This window comes from Benincasa hispida, chromosome 4 (assembly GCF_009727055.1).
Source record: "Benincasa hispida cultivar B227 chromosome 4, ASM972705v1, whole genome shotgun sequence".
NCBI lineage: Eukaryota > Viridiplantae > Streptophyta > Magnoliopsida > Cucurbitales > Cucurbitaceae > Benincasa > Benincasa hispida.
In genome coordinates, this window is record NC_052352.1 from 6030274 (window position 1) to 6056101 (window position 25828).

At 33.3% G+C, this 25828-nt stretch overlaps 1 protein-coding gene and 1 pseudogene across 1 annotated transcript; both read left to right on the top strand.

Moving 5' to 3' along the window:
- The first annotated feature begins 227 nt into the window (after positions 1 to 227).
- Positions 228 to 1816, top strand: LOC120076033 (annotated as a pseudogene).
- Positions 1817 to 4263: 2447 nt separating this feature from the next.
- On the top strand, positions 4264 to 4842 carry LOC120076034 (extensin-like). The gene has a single exon (XM_039029818.1). It carries the CDS (start codon positions 4264 to 4266, stop codon positions 4840 to 4842), a length of 579 nt encoding a protein of 192 aa, XP_038885746.1.
- The last annotated feature ends 20986 nt before the right edge of the window (positions 4843 to 25828 follow it).

Here is a 25828-nt window from a genome sequence, read left to right on the forward strand (position 1 = left end):
AGCTCCTAAGGCAATTGCATATCAACATTCCACTTATAGAGGCCTTGGAGCAAATGCCAAAATATGTCAAATTTTTTAAGGACATTTTGACAAAGAAAAGAAGAGTCAGCGAGATAGAAGTAATCGCGCTAACACAGGAGTGCAACATATTAGTAAGCAACAGTCTACCCAAGAAACAGAAGGACCCTGAGAGCTTCATAGTTCCTTGCTCGATAGGAGGGTTAGATATGGGACATGCGTTGTGCGATTTGGGAGCCAGCATTAATCTCATGCCACTCTCAATCTTTAAGAAACTGGGAATTGGTGAGGCACGACCCACTTCTGTTATTCTTCAACTTGCTGACAGAACAATCAAGTACCCTGAAGGAAAGATTGAAGACGTTCTGGTAAAGGTTGACAACTTCATATTCCCAGCAGATTTTATCATCTTGGATTATGAAGCAGATAGGGAGGTACCAATTATTCTTGGATTCCCCTTTCTAGCTACTGGAAAAGTTTTAATAGACGTGCATAAAGGCAAATTGACTATGCGCATAGACAATCAAGAGGTGAAGTTTAATGTGTTAAACGCATTAAAGTTTCCTGACAGTGAAGAATGTCAACTAAATAGTATAGAGTTGCTTAAAGAAAAAGTGACCCATGTGTGCAAGGTCCTCGCGTTGGAGGAGAACATGAAAGAACCAGAGCCGCCAAGTCTGAGTGAGCGGCAGACGAAACCAACGCGTCTATCACTAAAGGAACCGCCAGAACTTGAGTTGAAACCGTTACCTAATCACTTGAAATATGCCTTCATTGGAACAAACAAAACTTTACCTGTGATCATTTTCGCGAATCTTACTGAGCCTAACAAGCACTCTCTCTTGCAGATGCTGAAAAAGCACATGCGTGCAATAGGTTGGATGCTAGCAGATATCCGTGACATCAGCCCATCTTATTGCATGCATAAGATCAGGCTGGAAGAAGGGAAGTCGGGATCGATTGAGCCTCAAAGAAGGTTGAACCCCATAATAAAGGAAGTGGTCAAGAAAGAAATCCTAAAATGGTTGGACGCGGGAGTGATCTATCCTATATCCGACAGTAGCTGGGTAAGCCCAGTCCAATGCGTTCCCAAGAAAGGGGGAACAACTGTGATAGTCAATAGCAATAATGAACTCATACCTTCGAGGACTGTCACGGGCTAGCGCATCTGTATGGATTACAGAAAGCTCAACGCGGCAACTAAGAAAGACCACTTCCCCCTTCCTTTCATTGACCAAATGCTTGACAAACTTACTGGCAAAGAATTTTATTGTTTCCTTGATGGATATTCTGGTTATAACCAGATTTTGATTGACCCAGAAGATCAGGAAAAGACAACATTTACCTATCCCTTTGGAACTTTCGCGTTTAGACGCATGCCCTTTGGGTTGTGTAACGCACCTGGAACATTCCAAATGTGTATGATGGCTATTTTCTCTGACTTCTTGGAGAAGACCGTTGAAGTCTTCATGGATGATTTCTCAGTATTGGATACTCATTCCAATCATGCTTAGATAATTTGGAGGTCATCCTCACTCGATGCGAGGAAACAAACCTTGTGCTGAATTGGGAAAAATGACACTTCATGGTGACTGAAGGAATTGTCTTAGGCCACAAAGTATCTAAAGTTGGATTGGAAGTTGATGAAGCCAAGATAGATGTCATAGCTAAACTTCCACCACCATCAAATGTTAAAGCTCCACGAAGTTTTCTAGGGTATGCTGGCTTCTATCGAAGGTTCGTTGGAGGATTGTCACAAATTGCGCGACTTCTGAATGCATTACTAGAGGCGAACTAGCCCTACGATTTCAATGAAGACTGTTGTGACGTGTTTGAAACATTGAAATATGCATTGACTACAGCCCTGGTACTAATAGCACCGGATTGGACGCAGCGTTTTATTCTCATGTGCGACATGAGTGATGTTGCAGTAGGAACAATTTAGGGCAGAAGAAAGAAAATTTGATACATCACATCTCTTACGCATCCAAGACACTAAATGACTCTCAGAAACACTACATAACCACTGAAAAAGAAATGTTCTCTGTAGTGTTTGGCATCGATAAGTTCAGATCTTATCTAGTTGGTGCGTCAGCCACCATCTACACAGATCACTCAGCCATAAAGTTCCTAATGAGTAATAAGGATGCGAAGCCAAGATTAATAAGATGGGTGCTACTGTTACAGGAATTTGACATTGATATTCAGGACAAAAAGGGAACTGAGAATCAGGTGGCTGACCACCTATCCAGGTTAAAAAATCAAGAAATGCAAGATCAAGAAAGTGAAATCAAGGACGCATTTCCTGATGAAAGGTTTTTCAGAGTTGAAGGCAGGGAACCTTGGTACGCAGACATAGTTAATTACTTAACTACCAAGAAATTCCCTGGGAACTTCAACTCTCAGCAAAAGAAACGGTTAGTACATGACAGCAAATTTTATTTTTGCGATGAACCGTTTCTCTATAAACAAGGCCCTGATTCCATAATGCGTCGATGCGTTTCGAAGGAGGAGATGCAACACATCTTGGCTAAATGTCATGACTCTCCTTACGGAGGGCATTTCGGTGGGCAAAGAACCGCTACGAAGATCCTTCAAAGCAGATACTTCTGGCCCACTCTCTTCAAAGACGTGAGGGAGTTTGTTCATAAATGTGACCCCTGCCAACGCACCAGAAATATCTTAACAAAGGACGCAATGCCCTTGAACAATATTCTCGAAGTTGAGTTGTTTGATGTATGGGGCATNGTGACCCCTGCCAACGCACCAGAAATATCTTAACAAAGGACGCAATGCCCTTGAACAATATTCTCGAAGTTGAGTTGTTTGATGTATGGGGCATTGGTTTTAAGGGACCTTTTCCCCTGTCCTGCGGCCAACAATATATCCTGCATGCAGTAGACTATGTATCAAAGTGGGTAGAAGCAGTAGCTTGTGCCAAAAATGATGCGTCCACTATTTCTAAGTTTCTTACCAGGAACATCTTCACACGCTTTGGAATGCCAAGAGCCCTGATAAGTGACGAAGGTACACATTTCATTAATTGCATCATTTCTAAATTACTTGATAAATATAATGTTAGCCACAAGATCGCTACCGCCTACCACCCACAAACAAACGTTCAACCTGAGGTATCCAATCGGAAAATAAAATCTATCATGGAGAAAGTTGTCAACGCATCGCGGAAAGACTAGGCACAAAGATTGGATGAAGCGCTCTGGGCCTACAGGACTTCCTACAAGACCCCCACAGGTATGTCTCCATACTCTCTAGTATTTGGAAAAGCTTGTCACTTACCCCTAGAGTTGGAGCACAAGGATTTTTGGGCAGTTAAGAAGTTAAATTTCAACTTGGACGCCACAGGCGCTCAACGCAAACTTCAGCTCAATGAGCTTGAAGAGTGGCAATTGAACGCATACGAGAACAACAAGCTCTACAAAGAGAAGACAAAATGATGGCACGACGTACGCATTAGTAAGAAAGAGCTTGTTGTTGGCCCAAAATTTCTATTGTTCAATTCACGTTTGCGTTTGTTCCCAGGGAAGTTAAAATCCAGGTGGTCAGGACCCTTCGTCATTAAAACAGTCTTTCCATATAGAGCAGTGGAATTAACACGAGATGATGGCACCAACGCGTTCAAAGTAAATGGCCAAAGAGTGAAGCCATACTTTGAAGATGGCATGAAACATCAAAAGTCATCTCTCGCACTACACGAAGCCAGCTGAGGCCTGCGTCGAAGCATCCCTGATCGATATATATTTCCAGGGACGCTTCCTCTTTCCTTGTTCTTTTTGCATTGTATTTTACAAATGCGTTTGAGTTTGTTGGTTTGTTCGTTTGTCTGTGTTGTAAGATTGATTGTTCTTTGTTATTGCCTTCATAAGTTAGAAATTTTAGTTTTTTTTAAAAAAAAAAAAAAAAGTTGTGTATAATCGGGATGGGAATAATGGACGCCTCATACTTAAGTCTAACGCATGGCCCCAGTTGAAGGGACGCATCTCAAAAATACAAAGCACTCGAGTGCTTAGAAACCCAAGAACATCCCTTCGACTTCGCATTTATTACGGACGTCAGGCATCGCCTGACATCACCCCACTCTCTCTCCCCTACCTATAGAAAGACCAAAACGCTTTGTTTTCTTCTTTTTCCCCACTACCTTCGAGCCCTTCGTGAAAAAGAAAAAGAAAACCCTAGTCCTCTCGTTTTCCCTCACCGTCGATCTGCTCAAACGTCTCTCCTGCCACAATGTCATCAGCGTCTGATAGTCAGAACCAAACGATGAGCTTCAGAAATCACTCGCCAGTATGTTCTTTCTCCTCGTCATCTGTTTCAACTTCGCCTCCCTCAAGCTTTCGAAAAACCTTAAAACCCTCTGTCCAAATCAAACCTATGCACGGCGGAGCAACCTCCACCTCCCAGTGGCCGTCTCGGTCGAAGCCTACCACAACACCCACAAAACCTCCTTCTAAAACTCCTCAACCAAAACCTAAAGCTACCCCAAAGCTAAAGCTCAAAACCCTTTCAAAGCCGAGGCAGGGTTCGTCATCTACGGCTACCAATAAGCCATACACCAAGCCTGCCCCACCACCATTCATTCCTAATATAACTCTAGTGGGTGCAACGCATGACCCCATTCCAACCTACCTTCATAATGCACCATCACCAGCCGTGTGTCCACCCCCTCCACTTTCAATCCAACCCTTGGCCACCATCTACCCAGTTGATACAGACGCGTCCAGCCAACCACCACGTTCACCCATCGTCATCTCATCCCCTGGGTCGCCTCATACCCCATCAGGCACCCCCTCCATTTACTCCATCTAGGTCCAGCTCTAACAGTCCTGCGTCAGAGCGTAACCTTGAAGAATTAGCGGAATTGGCTCGACTGGACAGGAAGTGTTTGGTGCCATTTTGGCAAGCCTCAATCAAGGCCAAGAGGAAGAGCAAGTGATGCGTTCCGACCCACCTAATGCATCATTTGAATTGGACGAAGCGGAGCGGTACGCTATGATGCTCGAAGTAGAATTAGAAGAAGAAGATGGAAAAGAAGAAAGGAGATTTGGCCCAGACGTGTCTCAATCACACCAAACTGGCACAAATTAAGGGCCCTCAAGAGAAAAAAGAGTGACAAGAAAGAGAAAATTAATCTTGGAGGAAGAAGATGAGCAATCAGCATCCGGTCCTAAGAATGCAACGCGTGGGAATTGCTCAAGGCACGACGCGTTAGAAAAGGACTTGGAAGATTATCAGCCCGCAAGGCAAGGGCAAAGGAAGACAGCTCTCCAAAGGGAATTGAAGAATGAATTGAGAGAGCTGGCACGGGAAGCCAAGGACCATGCGGCGGGCAAATACAAGGTAACCGACGTTACCTAAGAAGACCATGGGAAGAAAGCGTCAGTTCAATGATATCCTTGTAGAGAAAGGCTTCTTTCCCAAGCGAAACCCACTGCTGGTATACATAAGAGAAACCATAAACACAATGGGTTGGGGTCAGTTCTGCGTTGGGCACACAAGAATTTGGCCTAACCTTGTCCGCCAGTTCTACAACAGTGAGTTTGACATGGAAAAGAATACAACATTTGTTGATGGGGTATTAGTGCGCTTCTCAGTTAACAAGATCAATGAAGTGTTCAACATCGATAGTAATCCGGACGCAGAAGGTAACCGCATCTTAGAGCAACCAATGTCGAGCCAACTTGAAGATGCATTAAGAGTGGTAGCCAAGCCTGGAAGCAAGTGGCAAACATCTAGAAATGGAGCAAAGATGCTAGCTTCCAGGAACTTAAACCCAGACGCAAATCTATGGTATTATCTGATCAAGAGGAGCATCATGCCTTCAACGCATGATGAAACATTGTCAAAAGAACGCATCTTGGTTACCTATTGTATCATGCATTGCATCCCTTTAGATGTAGGAAGAATAATAAGGGATCAGATCAAGGCCATCAAAACCAAACCAAGGGGACAACTGTATTTTCCATGGCTGATTTATGCATTGTGTGAACGCGGGGGCATCCCTCTGGGGGATGATCATGAAGAGATTGACGGTCTAATAGATATCAAGTTAATCAAGCGTTTACTTCGCGGTTCGCCGCATCAACCTGCCTTACCTCCCAAAGAAGTGGAAACTAGACCGCGATCATCTAAACACGCCCCCAAAAGAAGACACGTCCAGATAGTTGAACACGCTATGAAGCTTCAGAGCATGAAGATTACGAAGTAGAGCTTGAACTTACGGATGAAGAAACGTGGCCAACCCTAAACCTCACTCTCCATGACTCATCAGTGGTCCCGCCAGAAGGGAGTCTTGATCAAACGCACCAAGAGCCTACTTACATAGATCAAGACATCCCTTGTTCCCTTCCTTCGCCTTCACTAATTCCAATTCCCAATTTTGTGCCTCCTTCAACCATCTTTGAACTAACTGGGTTAGGATCGAGTAACACATTAAATTTTGAAGACCCAGTTGAGAGAATTGAAGAACCAACACCACCTCAACGCAGTACTGACCTTAAAGAGTTGAAAACTTTCATCAGTGATCAGCTCAGACCATTGGCCGCATCCATCGAAGGTTTTCAGCAATAAAACCGGGTTCTAAGAGATTACCTAAGGCAGCAAACAAGAAGGATGCAAGACCAATTCATTTATACAATGCAGTACATCAATCAGGTCTTGGTTGGAATGTTTGCCCTGCCTCCATTGCCTGCTCATCTTAGAAACCCTTTGCGCTTTATGGATGAAGACCCTGGAGAAGAACGCCGGGATGACGCGCCAACACAATGAAGTTTTGGGGTGTTGGGTTATTTTGTATTTTGATTTATTTGATTTTGTATTAGTTTGACTTGTTTGTTTATTTTATGTTATTCCATGAAAATGAATGAGAAATTTCTATCATTTTGTTCCTTGCATTTGACCTTAGTATACTCTTTTTTGTTCTTTAGCTATTTTCTAAGTCTTGTGTTTTGTCTTACCTCAATGATATCAACAATATGAAATCTATAAGTATAGAGTAGGCGTTAGGAAAATCAACAAGGCCTGAACTTATCTAAAAAGACTATATGTTTTCTTTCTAACGCATGCAAGCTTTAAATCAAAACTCCTTTCGAACTCTCAAAGCCTTTTCAAAATTTTGTTTCTCTTTTAGCAATGAGGATTTAGCTCATCTCCAAATTTGGGGATGAGCGAAATCCGAGTTAAGACGCATCAAACGAGTACATCATAAAGAAAAGGAACAAAATAAGAAAATTGTTAAACGCAACTCCTCTGTCATTACTACAAAAGAAAAACCTCAAAGTGACATGAGTTAAAAAGTTGGAACAGACACTTAGCCGTAGTTGGATGCTCGCATGACACTCGTGGGAGTAAGCCAAAACGAAGTTAAGTCTCCTAGACCAATGCGTCCCATAGAACTCCTCTATCTAGTCTAAAGAAATTGTATCCTGAAGCGCATGAATATTAGATATGAGTTTCGTTGTGAAGGGTTCTCACCCGTAGTTGGATGCTCGCATGACACCCGTGGGGGCAAGCCAAAACGAAAGTGGAATACCTGGAACAATGCATGGGTAATTAAAAATTCATATTTTTCTTTTTATCTGGCATTTATCTTAAAAAGAGCATCTAATGCATTCCTGGTTTAGAAAAAAAATGAGAATGTTTTGAGAAATGAAAGGAGTTGTTGATAAAAGGCTTGCTGCACCTGAAACTAAACATTATTCCTTTTAGAAAAGAGTCAATCTGCGTTACATTTTCCAAACTCTTGTCTCAAGCTTATAATTGAATATGATGAAAGTCGAACTCTGCACACTTAAAATAAGGGAGATAACAAAGAATTATTTTGGAATGCTTAAGGACAAACATTGTTCAAATTTGGGGGTGGTGATAACTTGTAGAAATACAAGTTATTTTGGCTCTTAAGTTGGAACAACTAAGGTTTTTAGTGATAAATTCTTCTCATTTTTAGAAGAAACGCATGAAATTACTCAAACATTAGCAAACTCATGCAAAAGAATGTTTATTACTAAATATTGCGGCACTAACGCGTTATATTGCAAGATTTCAACAAGAAGCTAACGCATGAGTAAGAAGTGTCGCAGGCAAAAGTTCTAACGCATGGGCCATGCGTCAGAGGGAATTCAATGCAGAGAAGATTCATTGATGCAGGCTGTTTGTGTCAAATCACCACTTCCAAGTATGGGCACCTGCAGCAGGTGGCATCTGAAAAATGTCTGAGGGTCAGGCGACTAACCAGGGCATGGACTTTAATGTTGCCCATCACCAAGCTAGAGATGACCAACACCTATAAATAGATGAAATCCCTCCAGAGTTCAAACATACATATACATACAAATACATATAGAAATTTTCAAGATCCTCACTCTCATAATTAGCGTAGTCATAGTTTTAGTTCTTTAGAAGCTATGTTGAATGCATCTATACTTTATGCAAAACTTCATTTCAAACACCTAAGCCAGCTTGATCAATTGGTAAAAGCATCCTTAGCTTAGATTATTCGAAAGAGTAAATAAGTCAACATCAAGTAGAACGCCTACTACATCTAGAGATAGACTTACTGGTGTTTATTGCATTTTGTGTTCGACGCATGCATCCTAGAGATAGGTTTTGTATGTTATTCATATTGAGAAGTGTCGAATAAGAGTCTAACGCATAAACAAAGATAAGCAAGCCACCCCATCCACTTCACATTCTAGTTTGTGTACATTCATCTTAGATCGACACATACCACTTACATTAAAATCCATTTTCACATGATCCATCACTCACTATTCAACTCTTTTGTATCTTCTTGCACAAGCACAGCACTTTAGTGTAAATAACACTTTTCTCTCATACATTTAGGAAACCCCTACAATAGCTACAACGCAAGGTCTGTGTTAGCTTAATTGAATCCCTGAGTTCGACCCTGGACTTACCAGGAACCTAAATTGAATTTATACTTGAGTCTAATTTAGGAAAACTTGAACGTCAATAGGAGAAGTGTCGTGCGTTCTATTGCACATCTCTAACGTACCAACGTGTTACAAATATATAAATGCATCAACGCATCATCTATACTTAGAACTTATTTTTCCAATTTATTTTATGCAATACACTCCCAGCTCGAATCACGATAGCAACGAACATGCATGAATCGACAAGTTCATGTTCATGTTTCTTTTCCCATGATTGACAGTGTGCCTTCAGGCTACTAGAAATGTGTGAACCGATAGGTACACGATTATGTTTCTTTTCCCATGATTGACGGTGTACCACTAGGCCACTAGACATGCAAGTTAAGGCGAGTCAGGTTATCCCCTTAATTATCCATTCAGGAACAGCTTCACCATGAAAGTTCCACAAACCACAAGCATTCACTGCATCTGAATACACAGCCTGATCCCGGTAATGGGATCACTTACTGGGTATTGTTATACTCATCCTTTATTCCTTTATATTTTTCAGGGAATGACAGAAACAGGTTGGCGAGTGATAGACAAGACCCGTGATAGAGCCATATAGGGACAAGAGAAATCACTTCCGCTTAGTCTATGTTTTTTGTCATTTGAATGTTTTGAAACTATAATTTAATGTGAGACAGCAAATTTTAACGTTTTGAATGTTTTCTTTATGAATATTATTTTTAAGGGACCCTGAGTAAAAGTTTTATTTATTTATTATTTATTTTTTTTTCGAATTTATCTTGGAAAAACTATCCTTATTGTTTTAATGAAATTTTTTTTAACAAAATATTTGGGTTTTAAATGTGTATTTAATCATAATGGCATTTGTCAGAGTACTTGAAAAGTCGAGCCGTTACATAAATACTACATTTACTTCCAAATATGTTCCTTTGTTATCTACCTTCTACCAATGTTTTAAAAAGTTAAATCAAAATTTGAAAACTAACAAAAAAAAATAGTATTTAAAATTTTATTTTTAGAATTTAGCTAAAAATTTAATAATTATATTCAAGAAATATGTAAATATTATAAAAAAAAAATAGAGAGAAAATATGTTTAATTTTCAAAAACAAAAAATGAAAAACAAAATACTTATCAAATTGTGTCTTCATAAATAACTTTTGTAATTTTTTTTCCCGTTTCATATTGTCTCATACGACGTTTTATGGATTTTCGAGATCTCTTGGGCTTGTCTGTTTGGCCCAATTACATAAAGTAAGTCCATTTAACGAACTACCAAGGAGAAATCCACCAAACTAATTTATGACCTAAATCGAATCTCCATTTATTATGTGACTACGTCGACTTTTTCTTTAACAAAATAATAATAATAATAAAAAAATAAAATTTTGGGAGATTTTTTAAAATAAAAAAATAAGGAACAATATTTATACAAAATAGTAAAATTTTAATTTTTTTTAATAAAAGTATAGAAGCCTATCAATGTCTATCAGGCAAATTTATGAGTGTATCAATGTTTTTTTTTTCGCTATTTTTATAAATAGTTTGACATTTTTTTTCTATTTGTGAAATTTTTCTTAAAATTTTTATTGAAATATATTATTTCTAATATTTATTATTAAAATACCGCAATTCTCATTCTTTAAGGATGATAGATTGTCTAATTACTTCGTCAATAAATTATTATCGTCTCTTCAAGAGAGGAAGAGACACACGTAAAATAATAATGTATTGAAGAGAGACAACCTTGTTATTAGACCATTTTTTTTCCAATGAAACGAGATGAGATTTCGCAACTTTGAAACATTTTCAAAATCTCGCAAAAATACATCGTGGTTTTTCTCTAAAAACTCGGAAGGTTCCGCCCTAAATAGTTTGGGATTCAATCGTTTGGTCTTTTGAAGTTCGTGGTTTGAGAACCTGATTGAAGAAGATCTGCATTTTAGAATACACGTAGATCTGTGGGACCATAAACGGATTTGCCTTTGGCCTCTGGGTACGTCGGAACCGCATAAGTTCACTGGAGTGGAGCACGGTCCGCCAAAATCGGCATAGGTTAGGTGCTAGGAAAAGGCCTTTCTGTGTGTAGTACATGGCAATACACTTGGGATCAACTGCCAAGAGATTTGACATGAAGGTGTAACTCAAGAATGAGCAAAGCACCACCCGGGGGGGTGGTGCGAGGGAATGGTAATCTTAATATAGACTAACTTCCCAGTGTGAAGGTCATATAAGTCTATGGGTGAGGTAAGAAACACAATAACAAAGACATACTCCACATGGTATTGTCGGAGGCCGCTTGTGTGGAATGATAAGAACTAACGGGCGTATGTCATTCACAATAGTTGTAGAATCTGTCCAACCGGTTTCAAACTCCCATGAGAATCATGGCATAGGTAAAAGGAAACAAGGAGGCAAGTCCCCCCCATCTTTCGCATTTCTTTCTCATCTGACATGGCATGAATCACCAAACCTGCACGCAGGAATAGTAATGCTTTGAAAAAAGTGTGATTCATTAAGTGAAAGAAGCTAGCTGAATAGTTAGAGATATCGCAAGCAAAGATCATATAGCCTAATTGACTGCAAGTTGAATAAGTTATGACCCTCTTTAGATCGTTTTGTAATATTCCCGTGGTTGTTGCAAGGAACGACATCGTAGTTCATGCAAAAGTAATGACAATCAAAGCCGTAGGTGGGTATCAAATAAAGGGGAGCACCTTGCTATCATGAAAATGCAATTGTTACCATAGTAGCTGCATGAACCGAAGTTCCACTTCGACATCTCGAAGAAGTTCTAGTTTCCCTAAGGCTTACCAGAGACCAGAAGACCTCAGATGCGGGATTACCTGTTGATGCGGTAGATGAGTTATTTGCTTTTCCTGTTAGAGAATGAGTTGTTAACCTTACTGAATGCGCTGAACATCTATCATTCTATAATCAGACCATTTTTTTTCCAATGAAACGAGATCGTTTTTAAAACTTATTATATTTTAATAACCTAATCAATGTTCAAATATAATATCAATAATTTGAGTGAACAAGTCAAATGTGGTAGTTTTTTTTTAATATAAAATTTAAATCCATTTTATCTATGGATTCGTCGTGTAAATTTGATAATTGATGTCTCAATTATGACGAAAGAAAAGGCAAATCAAGGCCCTTAAATCGGATTTTTTTTAATATTTTAATTTATTTTTATTAAAATAAGTAGGTAAACATGTTATTGCTTAGAAGAGACCACCTATCATCAGGGATTTTACTTTTAAGACTACAATATTGAAACGATAAACTTAAAAAAACAATATACTTTGGTAAGAAGTTTAAAAAATCACAATATTAATAATAGTATCCCGATTACGCTCTAGATAACCTCTTTTTATATATATATTTGTAATTAATTTTTTTTTTTAATAAAAAAACCCTCTTTTGTTGTTTTTTTTTCTATTAAAAAAAATCACAAATCATGGTTATTATTACTTTTGTTTACCATCATTGATCACTAGTGGTTATTGGTTTCAAATGTTTGTGGTTATTTAAAGTATAATTAGAAGTGAGGAGATTCGAACTACAGACATTGGGTTACTGACACATTCGTTTATCAATTGAGTTATGTTCAATTTGACAAATGTTAGTGGATTGTTTGTCAACGATATTGGGCAATTATCTTCAAAATAAAACTTGGGGAAAAAATTATGTATTATTATTATTATTTATGTACTACTTGACCAATTTTGGCACCTATTGGTTTCATCTTCTTCGTGTTTTGCCTCTCTTTTTATTTTATTTTATTTTTTCATTATTTTCTACATAAGTGGAGCATTTATTAAATAAATAAATAAATAAAACTAACCGGCTCATGGGCATGATATATAATGCCAAGAGGACATGATATATATTTCTAACGTTCATTCCTTAAAATTTTAAAACTTAAAAGATTAAAGTCTGTATTGTTCATGGCATGTATTTTGTATATGATAGAGGACTATAAATGAAATATTAAATTTCAAAGTAGTACTTAAAATGAAAACGAAAAAAATGAAATTTGTAAAATGTGTAGATTATGAGACATTTCTCCTATTAGTCGGATACAAAAGAATATGGCAAGTTTGTATTCTATGTTATAGTATTTGGATATCGAAAAGTTAATTTTGTTATTTGTGAGGCTAGTCAAGTTGATAAATTTATAATTTCTAGGTATTGCTAGTAGATTTTTGAGGATTTTAAAATTGATTTTACAATTGGTGTTTTCGAAAATTAAGTCCATAGACATTATTTCTATTTTTTTTTTTTTATCTACCTTTCACCAATAGTTTAAAAAACCAAACCAAATTTTGAGAACTAAAAAAACTAACTTTCAAAAAAATTGTTTTTTTTTTTAAATTTGACTAAAAATTCGATAATTTGATTAGTGATAAATGTAAATGAAATAAATTTAATTTACAAAATAAAAATTAAAAACTAAATAATTATCTAATGGAATCTATGGTTAATAAATATGAATACTCACATGTAACAGTGGTTTCTTTGACTTAGGAAAGGTTTATAATTGTCAAATTTTGTATATAAATCTATTTATTCTGGTGGATAAATTAAATTAAATGAAATAGAATGGGACACAATGGAAATGACAGGTACGAAATTTGCAAATAACAAACTTATTTTGTTTTTTTTAGAACATTTTTATTAGTAATTGAACTTTCGGTTTTAATTACAAAGAATCTTCATATTTTATTCCATTATCACTTCTGACAGTGACCACGTCATTTAATATCATTCAATTGTAATTTTAATATTAAATATCTCTAAAATTTATGAGATATTGATGAGGTTTTGGAGTTTGTAATATTTTTAATAAAAGAATTTATGAGTTTTTTACTTCATCCAATGCGGGAGAAATTAAGACCAATTTTATATAGTAAATTAGTGTCTTATCAAACTAGTATAATTTGGTGGTAGGGAAATAATGATTCAGAGGCTTAAATATTTGATTATAATCCGATTAAAATATAAATTTTGTAGGATTACATAACAAATGGGGAAAAGAATACAAAGATAATAGGTTATTAGTTTTTGTTATTCACATTCTGATTGAAAGAAAGAAAGAAAAAATGTATAATACTTTTTTCGTCGCTAGATTTTGACTCTAATTTTTATTTGGTCTTTAGGTTTCAAAATGTTATACATGTAGTCCTTAAATTTTGGATTTTGTTTCAATTTAGTTCTTAAATTTCAAAATATTACAATTTTACTCTTGAGATTCGAGTTCTATTTCAATTTGGTCCCTAGGTTTCAACATTCTGATACTCAAGTTAGAGTGAAAGAATGTGGAACATAGGGAAAGTATGATTCAAAGATATCTTATATGAAGTTACAATGACGATGTATTTATAACGGATATTGATTTAGGTTTTCTCTTGTTTCTGTTTGGAATCTAGTTATCTCCTAACATTGGAATGTCTTGGATTTGTTATATAACACTTCAAACAACTAAGTACGAGGATCTCACTGACCTAAGTTATTTACATGTTTGTCAGTTTTATGTATTTTACATTTATGGCCCTAAGGTTTAGAGCAGTGCACTACATAAACTCTCAAAATCCTAGAGGCGTCATTCATTCTGTATTATATAACATCATCTCTAATAAAATTGTTCTTTTTCTACCCATGGACATAGTTAACACGTGGTTAGTGAACCACGTAAATATGTATATCGTTTTAACTTTACATTTTATGTATTATTTATTTCTCGATTTTGTAACAAATAACCTGATTGAATCTTATGTGAGATTCTTGCTAGCACACCCTATGCGAAAGTTAGGCTCCTCAGTCTTCAATCCGAGGATCCAACTCACACTTAATAGGTCACCTGGGCTCCTTGGCCTCAGGAGAGTTGAGCCCGATGAAAGTCCAACTCTACTTCCTTGGTCTGTCATGAATTTGGTCTTGATCCCGGTTTCATTTCTTTTTTTTTCCTTATTAATTAAATTTATTTTTTTCTCCAAAATTATCTATAACATATAGTATTTATAGCTCGATAGTACATCGAGTGAGTTTAATTTATATATCTATTATTGTATTTCACGTGACTATTGTGGCATCATGTAGAAAAAAGATTTGTACCTTATGAGGGAGAGAAGGGATCCTTGCTTAGCAAATGAGAATTGTCAAGACAAAAAACAAACTCAAGATTACAAATCGTCACCATTTTCATATATCTCTTGCTTGCGGAAGAGGGTGCATGTGATTTCGTTTTTTAACTACCTATCTAGGGGTTCCTATTTTTGTATACTTCCTTTTTTTTCTCTCTCTCTCTTAATATTTTTACTAACATTGATATTTGAATTAGGTTATATTACAAGTTTAAGAAACTATTTATCATTTCTTTAAAGTTTGAAAGATGAAATAAACATATTTGAAAGTTCGAACATCTCGTATCAAATAACCTGAACATAGTTCAGTGACAATTGACATTACTCATTTTCTTAAGGTCAGATATTCAAATCCTCATATTTCACATTCATTATGAAAAGATTTTTTTAAAAAATGAGTTTGAAAACTATTTTGTCTTTTGTGGTTGGTTTTGAAAATTGTGATTATCTTTTCACATTTTCTTAACCACGGCATTCTCATAATTTTTAGTTAAACATTTAAATTTTTACTCAATTTTCAAAAAAAAAAATATTATATGTATATTAATTTTCAAAACTTGACTTTTATTTTAAAAACACTCATAAAACAAAATAATTAAATAACAACAAAACCAATATATGAAAGTAGTGATGGTTGTCAATTTCATCTTTTAAAATAAAAAATAGAGATAGAAAAATTAAGGATATATTTGGTAATTATTTCGTTTTTGTTTTTGATATTTTTAAATTAAGCCTATTTTTCTTCCTTTTTTTATAATTAATGATTTGCATCTTTATTAAGTACAATGATTGAATTCTTAGTCAAATTCCAAAACAAAAACAAATTTTTCAAAGCTGCTTTATTTAATTTTCAGAAATTGGCTTGGTTTTTTAAACCATTAGTAAGAAGCAAATAATAAACAAAAAAATTTAGAGGTGAGAGTAGTGTATATAGACTTAATTTTTAAAAAACTAAGGTCTTTGTTTAGTAACCATTTTGTTATTTGTTTTTGTTTTTTAAAAGTAAGTCTATGGATACTACTAATACCTCCAAATTCTTTTTTTGTTATCTACTTTTCACCAATGGTTTAAAAAACCAAGCCACTTTTTTAGAACTAAAAAAAGTTCTTTTGTTTTTGGAATTTGGCTAAAAATTCAACCATTATACTTTAAAAAGCTGCAAAACATTGTAAGAAATTTGGATGAAATGAATTTAATTTTCAAAAACAAAAATAAATAACAAATGGCTACCAAACAGGGCTTAAATGATTACCAAAAGGGGTCTAAACAATCAAGGATTAGCATAAGGAGAACCTAAAATTTATTATTTGACCTTTTAGTTGAAACGAGGAACAACTTCTTACCGATAATCGTCTCTCCAAGAAAGGAGATTCGAGTATTTCATTTTTCATTTTTATTTTGGTAAATTACAAAAAATATTCATGAAATATAGTGGTAGTTGCAATTAGACCCTCAAATCTTCTATTATAAAAATTCAGCCCTCAAACTTATATAATGAAATTTGACTCTCAAGCTGAGAATAATTGTAGAAATTGAACTCTCAATAATAGAATGTGAATCCTCAAAATTATACAATTGTAACAATTTTTACAATTATATAAATTTGAAAATCCAATTTTAACATAGTATAAGTTTAAGGACTCTCTTTATAATCGAAAGACGGAGTATAATTATAATTACACTAGTGATTTTGCAATTTACCTTTTGGAAAATTATTTTAAATGACAAAATTATTAAAAATATTTACAAATAATAGCAAAATATCATAGTTTATCTATAATAGACCGCGATAGACTACTATATGTGTTTATCATGATACAGATGGATACAGATAATAGTTTATTGTTGTCTATCTCGATCTATCATAGATATATTGTGTCATTTTGCTATTAGTTATAAATATTTTTTTATGTTCATTTTCCTATATTAAAATAAACTTTTATCTTTTCTTAAAAAAAATTGAAATATTAACCGGCAGATCCTTTTGTGAAAAGGAAAGTTGCCGTACCCATACAATTATTTGTATACTTTTTTTAAAGAAAAAAGAAAAAGGAAAAAAACACGTTTTTTTGAAGAAAACGTCAACTCAATCCACGTCATTACTTTGTTTGTTTTCAGGTATTATAATAGTTGATGTCTCCTATCCGATAATTTTTTCTCATCCATACCTTACTTTTCTATGCATTTCACCAGCAAATGGCAGAGAATATTACAAAATTTTCATAATTAAAATTTTAAGGTTAAAAAAGTATTTTTAAGTTAAAATATCATTTTAATTGTGTATTTTGAATTTGGTTCAATTTTAGCATTTATTTTTATATATTTAATTTTAGCTAAAATTATATTAATAATGTTTATACAAGATTATATAATACGTGAATATATTTTCAAAATTTATAATAAATATGATAATAAATAACTAAAAAGATAAATCAATAAACAAGCCTTAAGGACTAAATTTAAGATTTCTTAAAAATATGAGGATTAAAATTGGACACTTAAAAATATATTGACTAAAAATTGAACAAATTTTAAAGTTGAATGATAAATATGGTATTTAAACCTGTCTTATTATACAACTTTTAAATTTACCTATACCTTCCACCTTTTTTTTCCTTTCCAAATTCAATTCAAAATTCCTAAAGCTTGTATTTAATTATCAAAATATTCCAAAATGTCCCGATAGACTTTAGTAAATTACATAGATGTAATTAAGAAAAAGAAAAAAAAAATCGTATGGATTACCTTAGGCAAAAAAAAAGGAATCGATGGAGTGATGTCAATCACTAGTCAACCCTAATACACCTTTATTATAGAATTATCGTGGATGGATCCAAAATTTAAGAAAGTGATTGGAGATGCATTACAAGATTTTATTTTTAATTCCGACCAATACAAAGAAGCATATTAGAGACTCTCTGATGTTTTTATACTTTAGACAAAAAATATAGATAGAAGTTATGTCGATACACTAAAAGACATTTTGTCCATACAACGTATGTCGACAAAAAGGCCTTTGTGCTAACACAACCTTCGTGGGGAAGAGTTGTCTAATTTATCTAAACATTTTGCAATCAAATCCCAGGAAAGCTGTTGAGAGGGACAAAAACAATATATTGCAAAATATTATGGAGCAAAATTGAAATAATCCACTATATATGTTAATAACATTCGTACGTACAACTTTTTTTCCCAATTTATCCCTAACATTTTCAGAGTGTCAATTATAGAAAAATTAGTTAACATAAAGCTTTTTTGCAACTAAGCAAAAAATAGAGGAAATTTGTAAGTTAGTGGTTCAGGTATATATCTTTTGTAAGTGAAAGTTTGATATCTACATACCTCTAGTGTATGATAAAATTAGAGATTAGTTAAAGAATTATTGTAGCTTCTAATAAAGTAATGCTCGTCAATTATATGTCTATTTTGTTTTTAAAAAATCAATAATTCAACTTTTAAATATAAAAATAAATTAAGGGTTTGTGAAATAATTACCAAAATATGCATACAATATTATAAAATAGAAAATTATTTTAAATGATAAAATTATTGAAAATATTTACAAATAATAACAAAATATCATAATCTATTCACGATAAACTACTATCATGACACAGATAGACACACGCAATCTACCACAGATAGACAATAAAATTTTACTATATCTATAAATATTTTGGTTAATTTTTTTATATTTAGAAACCACCTGATTTAAATTATAAATTATATTTGGTTAAATCCAACATTCTCAAAAATTAGTTAGCAAAGCTAATAGAATTTTAGAGAAGCTTGAGATTTTTATTTTCCAACAAACATATCTTATCTAGATTTTACAAATCACGTAGTTGAAAATGTGATTCTATTGAAATTAATTGTGTATGCCCAATTTTACTAAACACTCTCATCGTGAATGAAACTTGAAACTTGTCTGCCTTATTTGATAGTCATTTTGATTTTGATTTTTATAAATTAAGCTTATGGACTCTACTTTTATCTCTAAATTTTTTCACCCGTAGTCTATTTTTCACCAATGGTTTAAAAAACCAAGCCAATTTTTTAGAACTAAAAAAGTAGCTTTTAAAAAATTGTTTTTATTTTTTAAATTTAACTAAGAATTCGACCACTATACTTAATAAAGATGCAAATTAAGATAAGATGTGTGGATGATATAAGCTTAATTTTCAAAAACAAAAACAAAAAATAAATTAGTTACCAAACATGACCGAAATTATCAAAACTAATTAGAAAATTTTTATATAATCTTATCTTTTTTTCCTTTAATTCAGTTTTAGTTATCTCTAAAAAATCAAAATTTATATATTTTTTAAATCAATTTTTATTTTTTAATTATCTCTATTTTAATTATTATATTTTTAATTGTTAAAAAAATAGAGAATCAATCAAGAAAAACTACAAGAATTTTGGGCTTTAATATCGGTTTTAAACCGACATTAAAAACCTTTTATAACATGATCTTCAATGTCAGTTGTCAACCGATATTAAAACTTTTTAATGTCAGTTTTACACCGACATTAAAGCCTAGAATTAATGTCCCTTTTTCAATTATTGTCCGATTTTTTTAATGCCATTGTTCAATCCATTTTTAATGTCGGTCAAAAAGTTAAAAACGACATTATAATAATTTATCCACAAACAATAATTGTTTTTATATATTAAGATCTCAACAAACACAAAAATTTAAATCTAAGTCTTGCTCACAAAGTACGAATAATAGTTAGCTCCCAAAGAGAATAACAATTTTATACTTACAATGCAGTAGTTGGCTGCTTACGTATCAAAAAATTCTCAAAATAAAATTTTAATTGCTTTTGTATATACAACTTAACTTTCAATAAATACAAAAAATTAACAAAAGATTGAGAGAGTTGGTTGTCTACTTTGGAGTGTCATTACTATCCCAAAAAATCTACAACTAAGACATGCTTGCTTAAGTATATAAAATTAAGAATAATTTAAAAATAAATGAATCATACTAAAATAAATTACATGAAGTATGGAAACTATATTTATACAAGCTTACCATAAGGAATGAATTTAAAACTTGCTATTATTTTCTCTATTCTATGGATGAGTTTGTTATGTCCTCTATCCAGAACCTCCATGTACTCGTGCAGACAATGTCATATGAGAGTGTATAAACAAACAAATATAAGTTGCATTAATATAAGCAATTTATAAATAACGAAAGAAATGAATTCAACCATAAACAACTACCATAGTTACACAATAATCATTGTAATGATCCCAAATTTCAATGCTAAACTAAGGAACACTACCATATTTTAACCTACAACTAACTTTATAACTCTTATGTTTTAGAAAAATTTCGGCTACATGACAACGCTACCACAACAATACAAAAAAAAATTACTTTAACACCTGTTAAAAAAAATACACTTCCAATAATATTCAAACAACAATCTTCTCTCAACATAACTATCAAAGTTTCCATAACAATAATACTCAAACCAACTACCTAATCAAATTTGACATAAACAATATATCTTACAACTAAGAGAAAAGACATAAAAAAAAATATCTTATTGGATTACAAAACATACAAAACAATAATATATAAAAAATATAAAACATCCCAAACAATGTACTAGGAAACCTAACTGCAGCAGCCACAAAAACCCGTTTCAAAAGCTTTCAATCACAAGAATAATTCCAAGAGAAACAACCAAATGAATTAACCCAACTACCTACAGAACATAAAACAAAAAATCTCAAAAGAATAGCTATACAAACATATCAATAACTATCTTTTACTAAGCATTTTATTAAAAAGAAGGGTTTGAAGAATCAAACAATCATATCCTTTACTAGGCCTTTTACTAGAAAAAAAACATATAACTTAATTTAAACTTATACGTGTACTTTACTAAAAAAGAATACCTTCTCAAAGAAGCACAATATGATATGCAAAGTCCTCCCAATTGATTGAAGGAAATATCAATAACTATATTTTTTACAAGGCATTTTACAAGCTTAACTTGCAAACAAAATACTCCAAGACATTAAACATTATATGAAAAAATGTAGAGGGTTGTACTAACTACAAGAAGAAAATGTATCTGCATTTTAGTAACTAGAAAATGTAGCTACAAAGCCTAAACTAATGAGGCTTTCATCCTATCATACACTAAGGATTTACTTCAAAATGTTTTATTTATTTATTAGTGTTAGAGCCAAAGATTAAACAAAAGAGAAAAGAGTTCTTGAGTTAATGACTCCAAAGATTAAAATAATCAATAGGCTCTTGAAGTAAGAAAATCAAAGTCCCAATGTTAGAACTTAGTTCGAAACCTAATTCAGAGACTCAAGAAGCATTCATAATGGATAATCTTACCCAAAACAATTTCAAACCTCAATTCATACACCTCGAACCAAGTCTAAACTATATTTAAAGCATATCCATGAGTTAATGACTAATTTACAGAACCTAAATCTAATCTGAAAGGGTCTAAATAGAGTTTTCAACAACTAAAACTCACCAAAACAAAAAGATTGTGCAAAAATGGTTAGACCCTACAACACAAATTCTAGTCCTTGGAGAATGCTTATGCTTCGATTCTAGAAATGATTAAGAGTAAAGATCATGAATAAGACATAATTGTAAGACAATCTCAATACATATTATTTTAGAATGAAAACCAAATAACAAATTAGCAAACTTTATTTTTCTAGTTACGGCATAAAAACCCTTTTCCTACAATATGTTGTAACATATAAAGGCACAATAAATTAAAGGATTGTAGCCAATGTAGACTTTTCTCATCTTTTCCTCTTTCCTCCTTTTCCTTTACCCCTACTCTACTTTCCTTCTACCTTGTCTTTGTGAACATAATTGTAAGGTGATAATATAATAAAGAATTTCCAAAGTCATATCAAGAAGTTTCTCAGGTCGACAATTAACAAAATCAACTAAAAATTACGACACTAAAAGACACATGAGTTCAATCAATTACAAATGATCTAAAACATATTTTCAAACATCCAAAACACACTTTTAATCAATAATCAAATCAAAACACTCAAAGACATATCTTTATAAAAGATTTATGTTGTGGAAAGGATGCAGAAAATACTTACCTTGGTCGACAATCCTATGTTGTTTTTTCATATTTTTGCTGCTATTTTGAGTTATTTTCCAATGTAACTATGCTCATTGTTCAATCGACATAATCTCTGTGAATTGATCATCCTAAGTGCCATATCAACCCAAAACAGTAGTTATATGCCTCATATCTAGCATAAAACAACTGAAATGAATGAGAAAGACTTAAAAAACCATTTCAATTAATCAATGATAATTTTTTTTCTTTTTTTAATTTTGTCACCTTCCAATATGATCCAAGCTCTCTCTAAACATGGAAGTTGTGTCCAATAAAGGAACAAACTTCTCAACGTGGATGGAAAACATGTTTCTCTATGTATTGTCTATATTCATGAACTTAATAAACTACAAAATTGACCCATGATGCATTAATAACCCACAAGTGACCCATTGTGAATTACAATAAGCAAAAGGAGCAATACTTTAAAAATGAGTGATAAATAAGCACAAGTCAAACATTTACATTCCAAAAATTCGGACTTCCAAAACTGAAAACATTTAGTTCCAAAAATGTAATATAAAAATAAAGAATAAATCAAGAAAAAATAAATAAATAGAGAGGCAATTCTAGCTTTTTAAAATAAACTGGAACAACACATAAAATATTTTCTGATTCATCCTTAGCCACAATGTGGCGAGACATCCATCCAGTTTCTTAAATCCGATTGAAAGTAAGACAATGGTGCTGCTTTTTGAGACAAGGTAAAGTTACTTTGTTTAAAGACACTACCCACGATTCATTGTATATAAATAGCTCTTTCATAAACTCTATTGTGTTGGGGAGATGAATCTAAAGAATATCTAACCCCATAAACATCTTCTTCAGAGTCAATAGACATGTCAAATGTGTCGTCCTTCTGTCTAATTAAACCAAAATATAAATATAAACTCAAATTTTTAAATAAAGAAATCAACTTATTGCAAAATTTCCACACTCAAAACTCAAAAGTAAGCAAACAAACAAGAATAATCACAAAAAAAAGATTTCAAAAAATAACAATAGAAATAATAGGGATTGCAACAGAACAAAATCTTGCGAACCCATTGAAGGGCACTTTTATCGAGTCCTTTGGTAAACATTCTACCATCTCCTGTTTAGTTTTCGAATCGTGCAACAGCCAAAACCAAATCGCAGACGATTCTACAGCTCAAGCTAAAATTCTCATAAGAAATTACTATGAACTCACACTAGAATCAAAGACGCAGAGCTCATTGCACGAAAAATGTCGACAAAAAAGACAATGTCGGTCAGTAAAAGCCTACAGTTACACAGAGTATTATATTTATTTGATAAACAAAAAAAAGTTCATCTTCATTGATCATTCAAGCCCTAAAATCAAAACAAACTAATAAGATTTGCTTCAAGTAGTATGTCAGAGACATTCATTAAATATAAACAACATGAATTTCCTTTTTCAAAAAAAAAAAAAAAAAAACAGAAATTATACCTCTATCGCTCTTTAACTACAGAGTTCGCCATATCTATATAACTTAAACCTCCATAAAATGGACCAGCTCTCACGGAACGAGGACTGGAACTACACAAGAACGAGCAGCAGGACGATCAACGCAGCTACGCCCCATGACGAGCTTCCTTCGGCCGAGAGGTGATGCGTGCGACGACGATGATCCCAAGGCAAGGAAGAAAAAAAGCTCAGATCGACAGAGGAGAAGACTCAAACGAGAATGATGAGGAGAAACGGTGTCATGAAGAGAATCCAGTTGATCGGATCCTCGGCAGCCTCAAGGGTGGACTCGTAGGAGAGCCACCAAGGAGCGTCGAGGAAGATGGAGATGATGGCAAGGAAGAGGAGGACGGGATACGACAAAGGATTCATGGAAAATGTCGACTACTGGTGCAGCTGTCATCGGACTCCGATTGGTAGCATCTGGTTCCAAAGGAAGTGGAGCGGCGTTTTCACAAGGAAGAAGAACCCGCGAACACCGGATTTGAATTGAAAGAGAAGATAGCATTTTCAAGGAGAAGAGAGGGTTTGTAAGAGAAAAGTGAGAAATGAGAGAAGAAAGGTAGTGAAATGAGAGAGTGATTTTTTTTACTAAAGTTAAAAAAATAAATGGGGATCTTTAATGTCGGTTTTAAACCGACATTGTAGTCTATCTTCAATGACGGTTTAAATCGATATTAAAGATTTCCCCTTTTTTTTAAACGTCATTATACATCTAGTTTCACTTTTTTCAATCGACATCAAAGCCCAAAATTCTTGTAGTGTAGGCACAAAGTCGGAATGTAAAATAAATAATGATGATGAATGGTTATTGCTAGTGAACTACGTCGTTGATGTTAAATTATTCAATCAGATCATCACGATATAGTTGCCTTATAATACTTATACAAGTACATATTTGTGTCCTAGGTAACGTTTAGACATAAAATGGGGATTTAAAGTGATATAAAATCTTAATATCTTCTATGAGCTTGAAATACTCAACACATGGATAATAAGATAATGGATAATTGTTTTTTTATGAAGGTGTTTTTAAACATTATTTTACTATTTTACAAAGGTTAAATTACAAAACTTAGTCATCGTAGTTTGAAAAAAAAATTAGGATTTAGTTCATATTGTTTACTCCATATAATTTGATAAAAAAATATTTTAAATAGTCTCTATAGTGTCATCGTAAGGAATGATTCGTTAATGAAGTATATTTTACTTTTGTCCCATATTAGAAGTTTTTTAATTTTGCAACTGTTTTTACATTATAGATCTAAAAAAACGTTTGTTACGGCATATTGATCTAGTGTTGTTTAAGACCATTTGACCATTATAGATATAATGTTTTACAATTATTTGATTGTTACATATCTGGTTCTTGTTGGAATGAATGGCATACGACATTTCATGTAAAGTTGCATTGTTACATGAATGAATATGTCATTTTGACCAACTTAAAGGAAAGACACGACTATTTGAATGACCACAAATAGTCTATAAATATGTCACTTCTTCAAATTGCTTTTAACAATTTTTCATCATTTTTCTCTCATAAAACTTTTCTCCATTTTTCTAAGTTTGTGTAGGTTCAGTTTATTTCCACAAAATGTAGTTCATTGGATCTTATAGACAGTGTGCTACTTCCATAAGAAAGTTAATTTGTTCTATCCTAGGAGACAATTACTCAGGAGTGAGTACATTTTTTTAAGGAGACAATGGAAGTTGTTGGGCTCAAATTCTTTTCAATATATCAGATTCTACATTTTCTATTTTTTTAATGATATTATTCATACAACAGTTCGCTTGTTCTCTATGTTCCTCGTAGTTTTCTTCTTCTCTCTATTCTTCATCTCTTTGATTCTCTCTAAGTAAATATTTTATTGATTATTCCAATGAGTGCTCGTCTATCAATAGCATTGAGTTAACCATGGGAGCACGAGCAATCGACATGCATAATTAGCATCGAAGTTATGCTGTAATGGTTCTCAAAGTAGTGATCATTCTACGACTCAACAATCGATTTGTTCAATATTTATAAATCTAAGTTGATTTTGAAAACATAAAAACCATTTTATTAAAAAAAAACAACAATGCGTATGATAATTAATAACTCTTGAACCTAACACAGGGACAGATAAATTAGGG

Bases quoted from the DNA above. Each gene is read 5' to 3' on its own strand.
- LOC120076034 (XM_039029818.1), top strand. From the start codon at position 4,264: ATGTCATCAGCGTCTGATAGTCAGAACCAAACGATGAGCTTCAGAAAT.